Raw genomic sequence first — 19,122 nt, forward strand, 5'->3', positions numbered from 1 at the left:
TGCGTGTGTGTGATGGAGGAAGCAAGAGAGTGAGTCTTCAGATGTAGCGACAGATGGTATTTGATTACAGAGCAGACGGTCGGTGTTGTACAAAGATGCTGTCTCAGCCCAACCTAAGGAGCTGTAGCCTCCGGTGAAGGCAAGCAGAGGGAGGCGGGCGGAGGACGAGAGGGAAAAGGAACACAGGAGAAAAAAAGAAAAAAAAAAAGAATAAAAGCAAGCAAGCAAGAAAGACACAAAAGAAGCAACTCCAAAAATGAACATCAAAGCAAAAAGAGTGAAAGGCAGTCGGGCAAGAACAAAAGGAAGAAAAGGAACAGAGCAACGGGCTGGCGTGGTGGAAAGTACAACAGGGGTCATGATATGAACACAGCGAAATGACGCAGAGACAACACACCAAGCCTTTAAAAGAGTCTTGTATTTGCCTTAAAAGACTCTAAAACGTACCACAAAAATATTTTAATTATGTAAGTTTACGTCATAAAAAATATTTTGGATTGAAATCTCGTTTGTTTATCAGTTCTGTTTCAATATTTTTTTCAGATTTAAGTTTCAATGACTTAACATACAAAGACATATACAAGTTTATGACAAAGAGCTGCTGCAATCATTGAATTATATAATAATAGATGAAATATGTAGTTCTATTTCAAATTGTGGGAGATTTTGAAAATATCTGATAGTATAGACTTTTTGAATTGATTGTTGATTAAAACAAGACATTTTGATACATTTCACTGGGCTGTGCATATTTTGCCAATTATAATAAGTCACAGGCATTTCCTTTCATCTTGTAAATTAATAGTTCAGAAGAAAATAAGGAGAAGTTAGAGTCACGATTAAGAGTTTTGTATTTCCATTTTTCTTCTTCCAGTATCTTATGACTTTTCTTTAGCTATAACACCTGTATTTCCCAAATTGGTTCAATAAAGATCCATCTTATCTTGTCTTATTTTATTGATGTCTTAATTTAGCTCAAATGAAGGTTGAAACAATGTTTTTTATGTGTTTGTGTGTACGTGTTTGTCATGGCGTTTGTTGAATTTAACCCGATGAGGCGGCATCTGCAGCCATCTGCGGAGAAACTAGGCTGGGAGGTTGCTGCTCTCATTAGTGGATCAAAGAGCACAGCGGCGCTGATTCACTTAAACATGAGAGTAACAGTAAGTTAACACATTGTGTTGTCAGTCATGCAGTTGTACTGTACATATAGTTGATCGAAAAGGGTATGATAAATCGAGGTAATACCATGACTTTTTTGTCACTTAAATCACTTTCTATTTATTTCTGATCTCCCATATATCCAACACACACACACTTTTTTTGTGTTTCATTTCCATGAACCACTAGAAGGCATTATTAAAAAAAACATCAGACATTTTGTTCTCTTTTTCATTTTTATTCCATTTTTTATTCATTTTGCACAAGCTTGCATATATACTGCACATACATTCAGTTCATAGAGGGTGAAGGCACGAAAGGCAATTTGACTACTGGTTGTTTTTGGGCTGGGCCAAAGCAATACAGGGGAAAAAATCTCAAGAGAAAATACAAAACTGCTTCAAACTAGTTTCAGCTTTCTAGCCCACCCTCGGCCCTGTCCAGGAACAAAAACATAACAACCTTTATTTATTTCTCTAAAACGGTCCAGTTCCATTTAGCTGCCAAGATCTCCATTTTATCATTTCTCTCAAATGAATGAGCACGCTAGAATACACATTTTCCTTCATTAAATTTTAGGTAGATACGGATTAAAATCTTTTGAATTGGTTCTATTTAATGAAATGCAGTACAGCCTTCCCTGTTTGAAAAACAAAAGAAAACAACATCAAATAAATTAGGATAAATTAAACCAATAAATTACACAAAATCTGCAAGACAAATAGACACCAATAACAGAAAAAAAGCAGCCATGTCATGAATTGTATTTTACAACCTGTGTGTAACTATTCAGACTGTATTTGAAACATGACTGTTCCAGTTGGAATTACTGCACTAGAATCGAATAATAATGTCATACAAAAGCTTCAACAAAACACTATTTACATAACATATTGCTAAGTTACACAAAGGCAGTATTTATCACTGTAAGTCCACATCATTGATATTTACAAAAAAAGAGAGGAGCAATGTAATAAAAAAGAATAACTACTGAAAGCATCTAGAAACAAAAAACCCTTTCAAACAGGTCAGAAAACAGATCAGAGGAAATTATCGCAACACACACACACACACACACGCACCAAACACACGCACCAAACACACGTTGCCAACGCTTAATGAGAATCATTTACATGTCAGGATGGTACTCCCAGGGGTGGGGGAGGGGCCACAGTGTTGAGAATTGTGTCACTCACTGGTTCACAGGTTCTCATAATCGGTCTTTTTTCTCTCACACAGACACACACTCATATACATCTACACACACACTCACACGCAAAATGCAAAGCGTACAGAAATTCCACAAAAGTCCAACCTTTTCTCAACTATTTGAACCCGGTAAAAAAGGGTATAAACTTTTTTTTCCATCTGTAGTCTCTTAAAATGTTACTGTACATCATGTGCCCCATCAGTGACACTAGTCTCCTGATGACAATGAGTTCCTGTCTTTCACCCGGGTCAAATCTAGAGCTACGTCGGCGGCAGTCTGCCCTTGTTTTTGGACGAGACCAGGTCATGCCAGTGGCCCACACAGTGACATCATCTTTACCCGATTGCTAGCCTAATGCATCGTTCTGTCAGCAAAAATTAAAGGAACGGATGCTGGTGCAACTTCAAGGGCACTGCCGACGGGAAACACACCCCCGTTAAAGGCATGGCAGGGACATAATAAAAAAAAAAACACCTCTCCTCTGTTGGATTTTGGAAAAGACGTTATGAGTCCGGTTGGAGAGAGCAGAACGTCTCTCTCTTTTTTTCCCCCCTTGCTAGCACTCTGAGAGATAATAGAAAAACTGTACAGTAATTCTTTGTTTAATCCTGACAGTATTTACAGTAGCAACAACAATATTTCATAATCTGAAAACAGATCCCAAGTTTATTTTTCTGATCTCAAGAGACAACCATTCAGCACAATACAAAAATGTTAAGAAACCAAAATGAAAACTGGTCACTAAACCTGCAAAATAAAACTACAACTATTGCTCCTAATCTACCAACAATTCACCTATTAATAATACATATTTAAACAAAGCCGTCACTAAAAATACCCTCAAGATTTCTTTTATGAAACATTTTCTAACAGTGCCTTCCAAGGAACTTCCACTACTGTATATACTTTCCCCATAGATCATCTTTTACAATTCTTAAAAAAAGCTATATATGTATTTCAATAATGTTATCCTCAAAATCAAACGACCCCAGAAAAGGAAAACTTGACAAAAATATTTTCAACGCGGTATTAAGGTCTTGCTAATCCTTTTTTGCACATAAGTCTTCATTATCCTGAATTAATGTTTTCAGGCGCAGAAACTCTTTAACTCTAAGGGCGGGGTTGCAGGAAGAAGGAGGGTGCAGAGCGATAATAATCTGTGCGTAAGATAAAAAGTGTCCTGTCCTTTCTCCTTTGTTTGTGGTGCTTTAGAGCCCTTGGCTGGTGCTTTGAGACTCTGAGACATGCAGGGCCTAGCCTATCCTTCAATGAGAAATGTGTCCGGGCCGCTCTCCCAGGGCTTCTAGATCTTAAGAAGAACTCTGATCAGGGAGGAGGAGATGGGGGACATAATGAAGGGAGTAGCTCTCTGTCTTTCTCTGCCTCCTTTTGTCAGGCGCTTTGTCTCGCTTAGACGAGTCAGCAGGTTAAGCAACCTGCTTCTTTAGATCTTTTGTGACACACACACAACAGACACACCGTAAGAAAAAGTTGCCAAGGTAAGATCAACAGCTAGCTCGCACGCACACTAGAAAGCATTCAGGTCCTCTCGTTGCGTTAAACTTACCTCACTGAAAAATGCAGCTATAACTAACTGCTTTTAAATTCCTTAATAGCCTGAGAGGGCGGATAAAGTGATTAAACACTAGATATACATATACAAGTCAAGTGGAAAATCTGGGATCGGAATCTCAGGTAAAAGTGAAAGGAATGGTATTTAGCAAACTGGGCACAGTGGCTTCAACTGAATCACACTTTGGGTCCTAAAAGCTGCCAGTTTGGGACGGAGGGGCAGAGCAGAGGGCTTCAGGTGCGTGTTGCTCCTTACTCTGTGCCTTTGTCCCCGCTCTTTGTAGTGCTGAGAGCTTCTCCATTTACCCCTGGGGTGAGTGCTCACCTCCGACCTTATATTGTTGCATTGAGAGGAGCTAGATCACTCAAAGGCAGGTGAACATGGAGGGAAGGAGCAGTGTGTGTGCGTGTGTGTGTGGGGGAAGTTCTACTTGTAACCAAAAATGAACGCCTGTGTTTCAGCTTATATTCCCCTCTCTCTCTTAGTTTCCTTGAATCTATAATGCTATTATTCTTATGTATTGAGTTCTCTCTATGGTTTCAGCGACACTGTACTTTTTGCCACAGTATTCTGATATATTCAAGTATCATTAGCTATTGAAATAACTTCATAATGTCATGTTGTATAGGCTTATCACAATAAAAGCCTGCCATCTAAACAGGTGGAGACTTCATCTCCCACATGAGCTATTTACTGCTATAAAAAGACAAAAACGATGCAGTTACTATTGTGTATGTTCACCAACCGAAACGATTAAGATTCATTTGATAGCTGGACAAATGGCCCGTTAAGAGGGAGCAGTTGTGTTAACAAAGCTGGAAAGGCTTTAGAAATGTAGCCATTGAAAAACACCAGGTCACACACCAAGAAAGGCCACACTTCTTCATAATTCTATACATTTGCGTTGTTTACTTCATGTGTTTGTGCAGCCTTATTCCTTTTCCAGTATTGTTGCCAGACTGGTCCTGTGCAGGATAGGCGAGTCACTACAGGCGCAAAGAGAAACCCACTACGATGGCCCTTCATTAAAACCCCAAATGGAAATACTTTTCAGGCGAGTTGCCCCAGACCACCCAAAAAAAACGAAAAAAGTCTACTTCAGAGGTGGACGAACATAAACATGAGTAAGGAGGAGGGTAGGAAATGAAGGTGGCAAAATATTTCAGAATCTAAACTCTTGGAATAATATTAATAGCAATAATTTATTTTTTTTCTGCATCAAGGGACAAACAAATCTGCCAATTCTTCAGCAAGCAGTGATGACAAATAATAATAATAATAATAATATAATAATCATAAACAAGAACAATAATAATAATCAAAATAATAATAATAATATACACCCAATAAACACAATGCCCTACTTGCAGGGAAAACACACTTCAAAACATGGTAGAGCTCAGTAGCTATTTGAAACCAGTCCAAGTCCCACAGACCAGAACCACGAGTCCAGTCAATAACCTCACTAGGCCTTGTTTTTGAGTGCAGGTGTGTGTGTGTGTGTGTGTGTGTGTGACTGTCCTGGTGGGGACTTTATTAGTAGCACACTCTATAGGGTACCCACTTTGCGGGGACAGTTCATTTGGACACCCACTTGATTGGAGGGAAACCCCAGGGTGCCATGAGTAAAGTCTTTTGGGGAACCCGGTCTATGTTCTTGATAGTGTAAATGGGAACTCCTTCCACAAGCTGAGGACTTTGTTAGTGTTGATCATAAAACAAGCCAAACGGATGAGGGTTCACACGGTCCAAAAAACACCCAATAAGTTTAGAGTCTCTTCAGTTCAGAATCATACAAAAACAAAACAAATAATAATCATAATGATAATTATCTTATAGGAACAACAACACAATAGCTAGGTCATTTAGGAACCGCCACAGAGGCTTCAGATTGGGAATGCTACTTCATAACTTTCATACATTAAAAAAAAAAATGAAAAGAAAAGTTTGGGAAGAGGAAAAAAAATCAACAAAAGAGAATGTTTTGTAATTCTATGAAATCTGAGAAAATAAAAAAGCGCAAAGCGTCGAGCGAGGAGGAGGAGGAAAAATTTACTCGTGTAGAAGCTCTTGGAGACAGTTGGGGGACTTGAAGACCTCGGGGACCTCGCTGTCCAGTTTGCAGATGACCTTGTAGATGGCCTTCTTCCAGGACGGGTCCACGTCTTTTCCGGCCACAATGGCGTTAAAGAACTCCCTCAGTGTGATCTCAGCCACCTCCAGGAAGCGTTCAGGGACCTTTACAGAAACAGGAAGAAAATAAATCATTATTAACCTAAGGAAGAATATTTAATGTTCATTTCAGAAAGTTTTATCAGGTTTCCACAATGTTGGACTTGTGCTTTAACTAAGGAGTCCCAAAAATCACTCTTTATCATTTTGAAGCAGGATTTTCCTTCAACACTGTTATCTTCTCCACTGTAGAATATGATCATATTTTCACAGTGGATGTAAAACCATAAACCGCCTATCCTTGAGTATCTACTTCCTTAAAAGCCAATTGAGGCGTCAGCCTGAGAAAAGTCACTTCTTGTGAATTCTCAGGTTTCTCACACCTCCCATATCCCTCCCCGCAACACAGTGAGCGTGACATCTTTATGAGTCCCACTGTAAATCTGTGACCAAACAAGAGAGCGGAGCTGAGTGAAGAGCGGCGGAGAGGTGCTGGCGAAAGAGGAAGTACTAAATGCTTTGGGAACGAGGAGACACGCCGCCTCTTTAGTGTCCCTGACAGCAGCGCTCACCGACACCATGGAGATGATTAGTCTGGCAAAGATCTGTGACACCTTCCCCCAAGCCAACACTCTGTCACACACACACACACACACACACACACACACACACACACACACACACACACACACACACACACACACACACACACACACACACACACACACACACACACACACACACACACACACACACACACACACACACACACACACACACACACACACACACACACACACACACACACAGTCATGCAGGCGTGAGCACACACCAGCACACACCTCCTTGTGCCAAGATGACACATCCTGTACTGTTACAGAGCTCTACATAATGTCCGCTACACACACACACACACAAGCTACCCTGGTGTGTTTGGCTGAGTCTCTTTCCTCGACTCAAAGCTCCAGGGCGACGCAGCCTTCAGGGGTCACCTGCTTGGATAATGCTGACTGTCTCCCTGCCCGCCTCCCTTGATGCTTGCACACACACAAACACACACACACATATACAGCAGCAGCAGCTTGCCCAAAACCCTGACAGTGCGCACTCCTCTCCAATCCTCTCCTCCAGTGTCCTGCAGATACTCATCAGGAGTGTCAGGACACAGCAAGGTTAGTGGCCACTGGAACACACACACACACACACACACACACACACACACGAGTACACACAGGCATGCCTCCTGACACACAGGCACTGAAACACGCATGGGACAGTCGCCCGCCCCCCTCGGGGTGATGAATGGAGGCTAAGATGCCCGTGTGTCTGGTGTGTGTGCACATCTCCGTCCACTGCTCAGTGAAAAGGTGAGTAGTGAATAAAGAGCGTGTACACTGTGTGTGTGTGTGTGTGTGTGTGTGTGTGTGTGTGTGTGTGTGTGTGTGTGTGTGTGTGTGTGTGTGTGTGTGTGTGTGTGTGTGTGTGTGTGTGTGTGTGTATGTGTGTGTGTGTGTGTGTGTGTGTGTGTGTGTGTGTGTGTGTGTGTGTGTGTGTGTGTGTGTGTGTGTGTGTGTGTTTGACACAGAGAGAAATCACACAAGCTAACCCAATTCCCCAAATATTGAATTCCCCTCTGGTGGGACAGAAGTATATATAATTCATTGTTTGGGGCCGCAGTCACATCTCTGAAATACTGGCACAATGACCCCAGTGCAGGGGTAACTGTGTGTATGCGTTGTAAGTGCCGGGAGTGGGCATGCGCAACCTTTTCCCAAAAGGCCTCGCTAACGGGCCGGTGCAGCGCTGGTGCCCTAGCCGTTAGACGCAGGGAGTGCCGCATTACTAAGAATATTCCTGCATGGAATTTCTCCTGACGTTTTGACTATAAAAGGACAGCAAAACGCTGACTGCAAGGAGAAAGCAATGTCAAGGAGAAAAGGGTATTGGTATTTCAGATCCTCTTGACTGAGAGAGCGAGAGAGTGAGAATGGGAGGGAGGGAGAGAGCGATGGCGAGAGAAGGAGGGGCTGAGAAGAGTCTAAGGAGAGAGAGTGCAGCGACAGAACAGAGGGAGTTATTCCTGTCCCAGAAGCCTTTGTTTTGTGAGTATGTATGTGAGCAAGCTGCCTCCTGACCAGCAGTGAGCCCTAACTGTTTGCAACCCCTCCCTTGTCCCGCTCTCTACCCGTTTACTTCCCCCACCCTCTCTTCATCTCTCTCTCTCTCTCTCTCTCTAGGGTCAGCTGTTGGGCCTTTGTTCCAGAGGCATTGTGGGGGATTATCCAGTGTGGTCGTTCATTTGCTTGGCTGTCCAGTAAATGGGGCCAATCGCGTGGCTCACAATCGTTCATACATATTTCATAGGGCTTTTTAACAACTTCGCAGCAGAGCCCAAAATTAAAGGACAGACTTACAAAGAGGGGAGGAGAGAGGGAAGAAAAAAAGGGTATAGAGCGAGGGAGGGAGAGTTGTGTGTGTGTGGATGATTCCTGGAAAAACGCAAATAGGGTGAATAAGAGTTCATATTGGCTAGCTACATTTAAATATGCGCCTTTAATTTGACTCTTGCTTCATTATCACGCCACGTTTTTTAGACATGAACACAGAGATTTTCAAAACTACAGAGCAAATAAATCTGGGTTTTTTTGCCCAAATAACAAGCACTGTATAGTTGTGATATAAGTCAGCAGTCATGGTCACAGATACCTATCTGTCACCTCTCACTTATTTTAAATGTTGATTTAGAAAGGTGTTGTCATTAAACTGTTTATTTTAGCTGGACGCCTTCATCATCACTTAACTTTTGGATCAGAGACCCTGTGCAGTAGCGCAGGAAACACTGTTTGCCTTGTGATTTTCAACTGGGAGACTTATTAGTCTGCAATCCAAAAGACATTTTAAGCCTTCTCAGGTTACATAAAGGAAAAATTGGAACATTAGAATAAGTTTGCATGTAATTTAATATAGTATAAGAGATGATGTAAAGCAGGACGATAGAACCAAGCTTTAAAAGATGTCGGCTGTATTGAACAGTTTTATAGTTTACCTGACAAAAGCAACTAAAAGAATATTCAAACTTTCTATGTTAGACTTTTCAGCAAAAACCTCGCCACTGTCGACATGTGTCGTTTTCACACAGCGATTTTTCAATTTAGCCAAATAAGTGTGGAGACTGACAAGCATGTGTGAGGTTGACCAGTTCATGTGTTACAGACTTTCTGTTGATAAGGTGGTTTTGTTCTGAGAAAAGGTGCGAGAAAGACAGAGAGGATAGTGTGTGAGCGTGTGTGTTTGGCGGGGGGTCCAGAAAAAAACAAAGCTTTCATGAAAAGGGATATTTTTGTGGCTCTAACCCTGTGTAACACAATATGAAAGGAGGAAGGGAGGAAGGGGAAAACGGGATAAAGAATCAGCAATACTACACACGTTTCTCTAACCTTCGCATCATGCTGTGTGTTGGGTAAATACAGATCAGGAAGAAGGAAAGAGAGAGAAGCAAATAAAGAGAAGAATAAAGAAAAAAAAGAGGGACTTCTCTTACACGGGGCAGCGATGAGGCAGTTAATCACTCTCATTCACTGACTCCCCTGCTCTCCCCCATTCTCTTCACCTCTCTCCATCTCCCTCTCTCGTGACAGGTTGCTTTGAGACAGAAGGATAAGCTCTTTTTCAGAGAGAGGGAATCGGATTTCCTGCTTTTTGATGAGATAATAAAATATGACGGAGGACAATAGGAGCCTGTGGATGGCTTGCTGGGAGCTATTCACCCGGGCAGCGGCCCCTGTCTTAAGACTGCTTAGATGAACGTTTAAAAAAAGGTAGCCAGGGGCCCAAGCTCTCAGATAATGGCTACTGTTACATACACTGTGGGCAAGTGTCTTTGCGTGTGTTTTGCTAAAGCCTGAGAAATCTCCTCTCTCGGTGACTCAGGGTTGAGCTGTTTGTTTGGTCAACGTGTTTCTCCCCTTTGCTTTTGGGAACTGTCAGGAGATGTATTGCACCTTCTATTTGCACAGCGTTGGCCAAACAAGACAAGACCCTGGAAGATAAGGCTATGTGTGTGCAAGTGAGTGTGTGCGCTTGTGAGCAGTAGCCTTGAAGGATGAAATACAGGGACACAACATGAGCCCCTGCTGCCAACCAGGTTAATTCCTAACCCCAACTCAGCCTGGGAATACCAACACTTCCCATGCTTTTGCTCACTGTACGTGTGTGTGTGTGTGTGTGTGTGTGTGTGTGTGTGTGTGTGTGTCAGAGAGGGAATTTATAGATTTCTTAATGCACTGAACCCCATGCATACATAAATCTGGCATTGATGTTGAATGCGTTTCTTTACATTAAGTGTAATCTTAAGAAAAAACTCACTTCTGCTGACAGTGAAACATCTGTTTTAAAACAAGATTGAAGTTGAAAAGTGAGTCAAGCCAGAGCTTCCCGAACCTCGAACACACATACACACATACACACACACCGGCCCCAGTGCCTCACGTATCTGTTCTGATCAATAATCTACAAAGGCCTCGATAAGCCCTTGGCCCACACTGTCACTTTAGGCAAACACAACCCATGTCCCCATGTCTTCCTACTCCCCGCTGTCCCCGACCCCCTCTCCCGCTGATAAGACCATGGCTAAAGAGTGCAACCAACTAATGAGAGAAACAACATGCACAGTCGCAGTGGAAGCTTTGTTGAATCGTTTCCTTCTCTAAGCGCTTCATTTTCTAAACCTTACATTTTTTCCGAAATTCGACTCAAATCCTCAAATGTTTTTCTCCTTGCTTAGATAACCATTGAGACGGGAAACGGGCCTCAAAGCTGAGCAAACACCAGCCACCCTCACTCCACTGATAGCCTTGAGAACATGGAGCCTTGAGGGGCTGTTGTGTATACGTGTGTGTGTCATGCTGTCTGGTGTGTGTAGAAATGTGAGCATGAGCACTAGCGTCACATGGGCTCTTCTCAAGGTGCACCTACGCCGGGGAGTCAAGGACAGGACAGGGTCAAAGACATTGATGAAGTCGCTCTTCTATCCCATCTTCCCCGCTCCTCCCTTCATCTCAAACCCCCTACCTCACCCTTACACACACACAGACGACACACGCACAGGCAGCAAATTCATATCATATCAGGGCCTCTTTTGACCTTACTTGCCATCCCATTTCTCTGCCTCGCTTTATAGAAAATGGGGGTTGAGTCGAGGATGCTACCTTTATATCAAACCACGATAAAGACACAGAAAGCCGACAGCAAAAATAATCTGCACACAGAAGAATCGGAAACAGCAGGGGAAGCCAGAAATCACAGTCCAAGCCTTGTTTAGAGTCTTAAAAATTCATCGTTTTGGCTTGTGAGGCGGACACAGGCTGAGAGAAAGCGATCCAAACGAAGGGGGGTCACAGAGCGCTGTAACAGGGCCTCCGTAGGTCAGGAAGTCAACCCGGCTCAGACAGACAGAGAGAGCAGAAGGCAGAAGGGAAAGAAAGGAGCAAGGGAGTCTGGAAGATAGGAAAAGGACATCTGGAGAGGAGGAGAACAGAGGGAGGGAGGGAGAGGAAGAATAGAAGGGTGGGTGGAAGGAGGGTGTGGGTGGGCGGGCAAACAATAAAGGATGGAGGGCAAGGAGCTGCAGCGAAGGAGGGAGGACTGATAGAAGGAGGGAGGAAGAGAGAGAACAAGATGGCAGGAGAAGAAAGAAAAATAATAAACTGCAGATTGGATTGAAGGAGGGAGAGTTTGGCATCAGAGGGGGAACTGGGTAGTGTGTGTTTGAATGGGGGGTTGCTTTGACACATCTGCAGCTCTGATGCACGCCCTGGTCATTTTGGCATGAGTCCCTTTGCCACGCTTCATTAGTCTCACACACACACATAAACACGCACACACACAAGGAGGGAGACCAAAATGGTCCAGAAATAATGACATAATCAGCAGCTGTGCCACAGAGCAGGCTGCCCCTCACAAGGTGACCAGGGACAGAAGGAGGGAGGACAGGGGAGAAGAAGGGAGGAGGAGGGGGGAGTACTGATGGAAAAGCAGGGAGGGGGGAGAGTCAAGTGTTGGACGAGCGCAGCGAGATGATATGTTTGTGCGAGCAGGTGAGAGAAAGAGAGAGGGGATCATGTACTTTTTTATGTTTAAGTGATTCCTTGCTACCCCTGCTGCCCCGGGCTCTACACACAGCTCTGGTCATTTAATCAGTGCACAGAATAAAGTGGCTTATTCCCACACACACACCCACCCACACCCACACCCACACACACACACACACACACACATAGTGAAGAAAAGACCTGTCAGGCTACGTCAAACAGGGGCCCTCAATAGCCTCGGGCTATTCACTGAGGGGCAGATGATCCCGCTCTCTATTCTTTTCTTTCCCTAACTCTTCTTACAAGGAGAATTAAAAAGCCAAGCCAAGTCGCAAATTATGATGATTTCGATGAAGGTCCGGGTTAATATCTTAGATTTTACCTTTGACACAGACACCAACTGGGGTCCGGGGAGTTCACTTGGGTGCTTCAGAGTTTCTTTTTAAAGGGTTGTTTCACCCAAAATTCCAATTTATTACTGGGATTTCATTTACGTTAATAAGTAATAAATATTATTATAAGACAACGCCTATAGGGTCATCATTACTGTCCTCCTATCTCTGTAGAAACAAAAGCTGGTGCATTTGCTGGCTCTGGTGGGAAAAGCAGCTGGAAATGCATATAGGCACAAGCTTGGGTATAGATAAATAGGGATAGTATGTACTGGAGTTTTATGTATGACAAACAGCTGTAATGTGTCCTGATAAATGCACATGGGGGGGTTTGATGTACTTCAACGTATTCTCACTGAGAGCGATAAAGATCAGGGGAATGATAGTGTAGATAAGCGGTGGAGAAGCAGGTTAGGGGAGGTGTGTGTGTGTGTAGTTGACATAAACCCACTGGCAAATTGTATTGGTTGTATTTTTGGCAGCTCTGAACTTAAATCTATACCGCCAGCTTTTCATCTCTCTCCCTCTATCTTCTACCTTTTTTTTGTCTTCAATCGGTCTTCAAAGAAAACCCTAGAGCCTTCTTACTGACAACACCCCACCTGTGAGCCAGGGTGCGTTTTTAAGTTACGTATGTACGTTTATACATGTTTGTATCCACGCATTTGTATCTGTGTCTTTGCCTGGGCACCCAGTGCAACAGCAGTGACCTTTTCACCCCAAATTCCCTGAGGTCGAACCCCGGTCAAAGACACACCCCACACACACAAACACACCCTTCCCTACGTGGTGAGAAAACCCCCAAAAACACCAGGAAAGAAGATGTGCAAGACAGGGAGGGGAAAAGCAGGAGGAGGAGGAGAAAACAGACATTAGGCTCTCTGGGTTTAGAACAAATGGAGCCCCGAGAGGGACGTGAAGAGGAGGAACGAGGGAGTGAGGGGGGAAGGAGAGGTGAAGCACACAATGCTATGGGGCACGGCGGTTGGACAGACAGCATCTGCTTTCAGCTCTCTGTGGCTCTGGTAATGGATGGAGAGCTGGAGAGACACAGAGAGAGCATGAAGGTGGGAGACCAGAGACACAGGGAGGAAAGGATAGGAAAAAAAGAGGGAGCAAGAGAAGATAAGGAAACGGGAGCTAAAATATACAAACTTTCTGAAGTGTTTTGTCTTTATTTTCTCTTTGGAGGAAAACAGTATCTGTGGATAAGTGTGTGTATATAGAAGGGCATTATCAATTCAAATAGAAGATGACAGACGGATGGACATACAAAAGAGGAAATGGGACAAAAGAAGTGAGACATCTTTCCAATAGGAGAAAGAGCAGCTGATAAGGGAGGACACACGATACCCGCGTGTGTGTGTATTTGCAGTCCAAGTACTGGTACCTCCCTCTCAAATAGAGATCATAGGGACTTCCTCTTTTAAATGCCGAGGTGTGTGTATGCATGTGTGTGTGTGTGTGTGTGTGTGTATGCATGTCCTCTGTGGGAGGAGTGGTCACTGACAGAGGAAACTTGGCTTAGTCTGTCTTATGGAAATCTGAGAGTTTCCCATAGCCATCATAAAACTGCCTCTCTATCAGACCCCACCTCTCTCCCTCTTTCTCACCCATTACCAGGTCACACACATTCCTGTCTTATGAAAGATGATGTGTGTTGTCATTGGGGGTTCAAAGAAAGACAGAGGGGGCTGCTGAGTAAAAAGAAAAGGACACTAAGCGAGAATTTTCACTTGAGTCCTCACATGAAAGCGCTGCTCGCTCAAAGTCAAGGCTTTGGGAGGCCGGGTGTGTTTCGGAAGACTTTGATGGCGATGGACAGAGTGAGTGAGAAGCGGAGAAGAAAGAGAAGAAGAGAGGGGACCAGGAGGGGGGCTGAGAAAAGAGGAAAGTAGAGCCGGGGTCTAGGTAATTAACGGCAAGCTCTTTAATTACCGCTGGTGTTCATTGTGCCAGAAGGAATGTGACAATTATGCCATTAAAACTTCCTAATGGGGGGAAAAAGCGAGGGAGAGGAGGAGGGGGATAACGGAAGACATGCAAAAGAGGAGGATGAAAGAATGAAAGGAGAGAGGCAACAGAAGGAAGAGAGAACGACGAGAGGGATTGAGGGAGGAGGGATATGAAAGGAAAAAGGGAAACAATCGCGACAAAAGAGGAGCTGGGAGGGAGATGGGGAGCGTATTAGGCCAGCACAGTGACAGAGCAGATTAGCATCAAACAAGAAAGGCCACAGACGTGTGTGTGAGTGTGTGTGTGTGTCTATGTGTGTGTGATCACGGAAACAGAGGACATATTCATTCCAAAGACGCCACCAAGGTGGATGGAACTTTGATGATGCAGAATCTGGCAAAGGAAAAACTCAGTGTGTGTGTGTGTGTGTGTGTGTGTGTGTGTGTGTGAGTGTGCTTGCTGAATCTGCGTAGGCTCCTGTTTCAAGTAGTGGTGCAGGCAGGTAGGGGAGGAAGAGGAGGAGGAGGAGGTGGAGGAGAAAGGGGAGAGATCCACAGAAAAGGGCCTTGGGGGCATCCTGATACACATCCAGTACATTTCCACACATTACCTCTATGACTCACACACACACACACGCACACACAAGACGGAAAAACATAACAAATGTGTCCGCGCACATACATGAGACACACAAACACACCATTCCCACACCAACATCAAACAGCAAACAAACACACAACCCACGCACCCACACTCACAAACACACGGTCGTACACACAAAAATAACACCCACACGGACACACACACACACACACACACACACACACACACACACACACACACACACTAGAAAGCCACACACAAACACTTAACACGCAGAGTCTTCGTGCTCACCAAGGCGGTTGGTTTGTCAGGGGGGTTAGAATTTGCATGGCTGGGCAAATTTTCCTTGTGCTAAACTCTAATCAGCTCCTGTATCTCTCAGACACCTGCCCAGCAAAAAAAAAACCTTAATATGCAAAACACCTTCCCTCCCTGCTCCACCGCTGCAGCTCCTCGGCCAACAGAAGACTTATTCACCTGGCCTCTCTCACTCTTTTCCTCTGCCTGTCTTCTTGCAAATTTTCACATTTATGTATGCAAATGGTCTGTTCCCCTTAAGCCTGTTTCAACAGTAGCTTCCTGGTACCAGGAGAAGAATGATAGTTTTGTCTGAGATGAGACGGGGAATTTGCGCTTCAGAAAGAGGAGGTTTTTGTCTGGCAGGTACGGCCATTTTCCTGACGTGCAAACATGTTTTTTGGGAGTTGCAGGCTGCCTTCTTAGAGGTGGTTCTATCAGTGTTGTTTCCTGTGAACGCTTATGAGATTAACGACAAACCTGTCTAAGAATCTTTTTGGCCCCCAAGTAAAACCTTAAAAGTCATAAACCATTTTTCTTGCTCTAGCCTTCTGACAGGGAAAGTTTCTCTGTGCTTACCGGTGTTGCACTTGTATGTACACCCTTGGTTTAGTGACACCACTACAATTAGTCTTTAAGCCCAATGGTCCAAAATGTAACTTAAATATAAATGTGATGTGAAGTCTTTACTACACATACTCTTTCAATAAAGCAGGAGAAATCACGTGTCTAGCAATAAACAAAGGTTGGGCATATTTTAAGATTCTGGGTTACGGTTTGAACAGAAAGGTAATCCTTGCATGTTTTTGAGATATGAATTACTTCCTGTTCCTGTTCTGTCAGGGGATTCACCATAAGCAGAGCATCATTTGATATTAAAACAGAAACAAGCGCGCAAACCTGCTGCTGCTGTAAACAGCACTAAGTCTTTTGAATGTGCTTTGCTTCCATCTTTGTTGGTGATAAAATCCAAATTTTACAGCACTTCACTAAATGAGTGTTGGCCAAATACAGGGCTAGGTGATGGGTCACTTTCCTATTGATTTAAACATATTCCCTGTCACTAAACAAATAATTCATTCATGAGCAGCCACAAGCAGCTAAGCAGAAACAATTGTGTCATTTTTCTTTGCTCTGATGGACTTTGGGGTTATTGAGACCTCATATGTACAAGTGCCTCTGCTTGCCAGAGTCTTTCAAAGCCTCCCTTAAGAGAGCTGAAGATGGATGTGGGGAGTGTATGTGTGTGTGAGAGTGTGTGTTTGGGTGCACACAGAGGAGCCCCAGTGGACAAATAACGGACAGAGAGAGATAGACGTAAACAGAGAGAAAGAGAGTGAAGCACTTTAAATATGAGCGCTGCAAAACTCCCACTGCTCGCAAGGGCACTTCTCTCCTGCACGTCATCTCTCTTTTCCCCCCTCTCTCCTTCTACCCTTCTTTCTCCCCTTCCCATTCCCCTCGATTCCCTTTCTCCCTCCCTCCCTTCAATGCTTTCTCCTTTGTCTCCGAGCTCTCACCCTCTATCCCCTATCTATCCATCTCCCTCTTCCCCCTCTCCCCCTCTCTCTCTCCCCTTCCTCTCACTAAAACAGTAGGACGCTTAACCTTGATAACAGTGAGATTTTTCCCCCCTCAAAGTGACACACACACACACACACACACACACACACACACACACACACACACACACACACACACACACACACACACACACACACACACACACGAGAAGTGCTTTGCCAGCATGCCAGGCCGGTCCAAGGGACGGCTGTACCCTTCGAGGTGAACAGGACACTGGGAAATGCAGCAACAACAAAACACTTACACACATGGACTCGATCTCTCTAACAACTACACACACACACAAACACACACAAACACACACACCCAGATCACTCCAGGTCCTTCTTAACACAAGCCTTTTAAAGGTCTATTGTCAGCTGACATTGAGAGAGCAGTGGTGATCCTGGAACACACACACACACACACACACACACACACACACACACACACACACACACACACACACACACACACACACACACACACACACACACACACACACACACACACACACACACACACACACACACACACACACACACACACACACACACACACACAAAAGGGGAAGTGAGAAAAAATGAAGCATTTTAAAGGTGAAGTTGCCTGCTGAGAATTTATGATCACAATACACTGGAAGACACACACATAAACATCTCACCACAGATAGGTAAATGAGGATGGGGAAGTACAATGCGATTTCTCACAAACACACCCACAATCACACACATACCCACAATCACACACACACACACACACACACACACACACACACACACACACACACACACACACACACACACACACACACACACACACACACACACACACACACACACACACACACACACACACACACACACACACACACACACACACACACTAAGGAACACTGAGGGGAAATGAACAGTGAGGAAGAGGTAAAACAAGCGAGGTGTCAGTAAGCTTTCTTCCTCATTGGATGAGAGTTCCTCACATAGTTTTATGGGTGGTATCTGTGATGCACGCTTTAAAAAAATTATATATTTTTACTGCTGTCAAAGGAAAACCTAGCAGATAAAAATGTTCAGATTTTTAAGATGTTTAGGTTAATATTAAGTTAAGTGAAGTGTGTATCAGGAAGTATAAAAGGCTTAAACGCAGCATTGAGAATAGTGACAGTAAGGTTGTGTCAGAGAGTACATTTAGAATTTTTTTATGTTATATGTTCTTGTTTATATTTGCACTTTGGGACTGCCAGAAACGGTATTTCAATTTTCTGTATGTATAACACATGTGGAAACTTTGACAATAAAGTGGACTTTGACTTTGACTGACTTTGACTTTGACAAAGAGAGACAGTATCACTCTGCCCGTCTGCATCCATGAGGTATCAGGTTTTCTGACATGGAACTCATTACCTCTCAGCTCCTTCTCTCTCATACAACATTTCTGTTTCTGCATGATCTACTGAAAGTGTTATTGTGTACCTCAAAGTCGTTGGCCTTGTTGTAGTGCATGTTGAGGGCTCGGAAGAGTTCGCTGTCGCGGCTGACGCCCAACTCCTCACTTCCGGTTACTCCATCATTGATGGATTGGCGGGCGAACTTCTCCATCTGGATGTAGTAGAACTCCCTGAAGTTGCTGAACCACTTGATCAGCTGAGAGGTGATGCAGCGGTTGAACTGTAACGAGAGAGGAGTAGTCAGTATTGCTGAAAAATTGAGAGATCTGTACCTATTCTTAATTCCAGCAGTGTAGGGAGAGGCTCTCATGTCAAAACCTTATTAAGCCATCAGATTTGAGAAGGAGTGAAAAGATGACAGCGTGTCACTTCACATCAGGGAGCCGAGACGTGAGGTGTTAACTTAAAAGAAACCGAGAGAGGGAGATAAAAGACGAAAGCAAGGAAGATCACAGGTCGTGGAGTGAGGGAAGATAATAGAGACATTAAGTAAGACAGCGAGCAAGGAGGAGGAGGGGGGGTAGTGTGTGAGAGTGTGTGTGGTTCATCCTCCCCACTGGGAGCAGATCTCCCCCTATCATAACCCTGAGAGTGGAAAGAGAGGTGGTAGGGAAGGGGGGGTGAGACCACAAACACATAATTGACCAGAAAAACGATTA

The 19,122-nt window shown here is 44.0% G+C and overlaps 1 protein-coding gene across 2 annotated transcripts in view; it reads right to left on the bottom strand.

Annotated features, from left to right (window-relative positions):
- Positions 1-5,127: 5,127 nt before the first annotated feature.
- LOC134877252 (prospero homeobox protein 1-like) overlaps positions 5,128-19,122 on the bottom strand; it is a 28,095-nt gene continuing 14,100 nt past the window's right edge. For both annotated transcript variants that reach the window (XM_063902685.1, XM_063902686.1), the window contains exons 4-5: positions 18,489-18,683; positions 5,128-6,182 (exon numbers count right to left, since the gene is read on the bottom strand). In XM_063902685.1, coding sequence (XP_063758755.1) covers positions 5,997-6,182; positions 18,489-18,683 — 381 coding nt within the window. In that variant the 3' untranslated portion in view covers positions 5,128-5,996. The remainder of the gene's footprint in view (positions 6,183-18,488; positions 18,684-19,122) is intronic.

Source organism: Eleginops maclovinus, chromosome 15 (genome assembly GCF_036324505.1).
Source record: "Eleginops maclovinus isolate JMC-PN-2008 ecotype Puerto Natales chromosome 15, JC_Emac_rtc_rv5, whole genome shotgun sequence".
Lineage (NCBI taxonomy): Eukaryota > Metazoa > Chordata > Actinopteri > Perciformes > Eleginopidae > Eleginops > Eleginops maclovinus.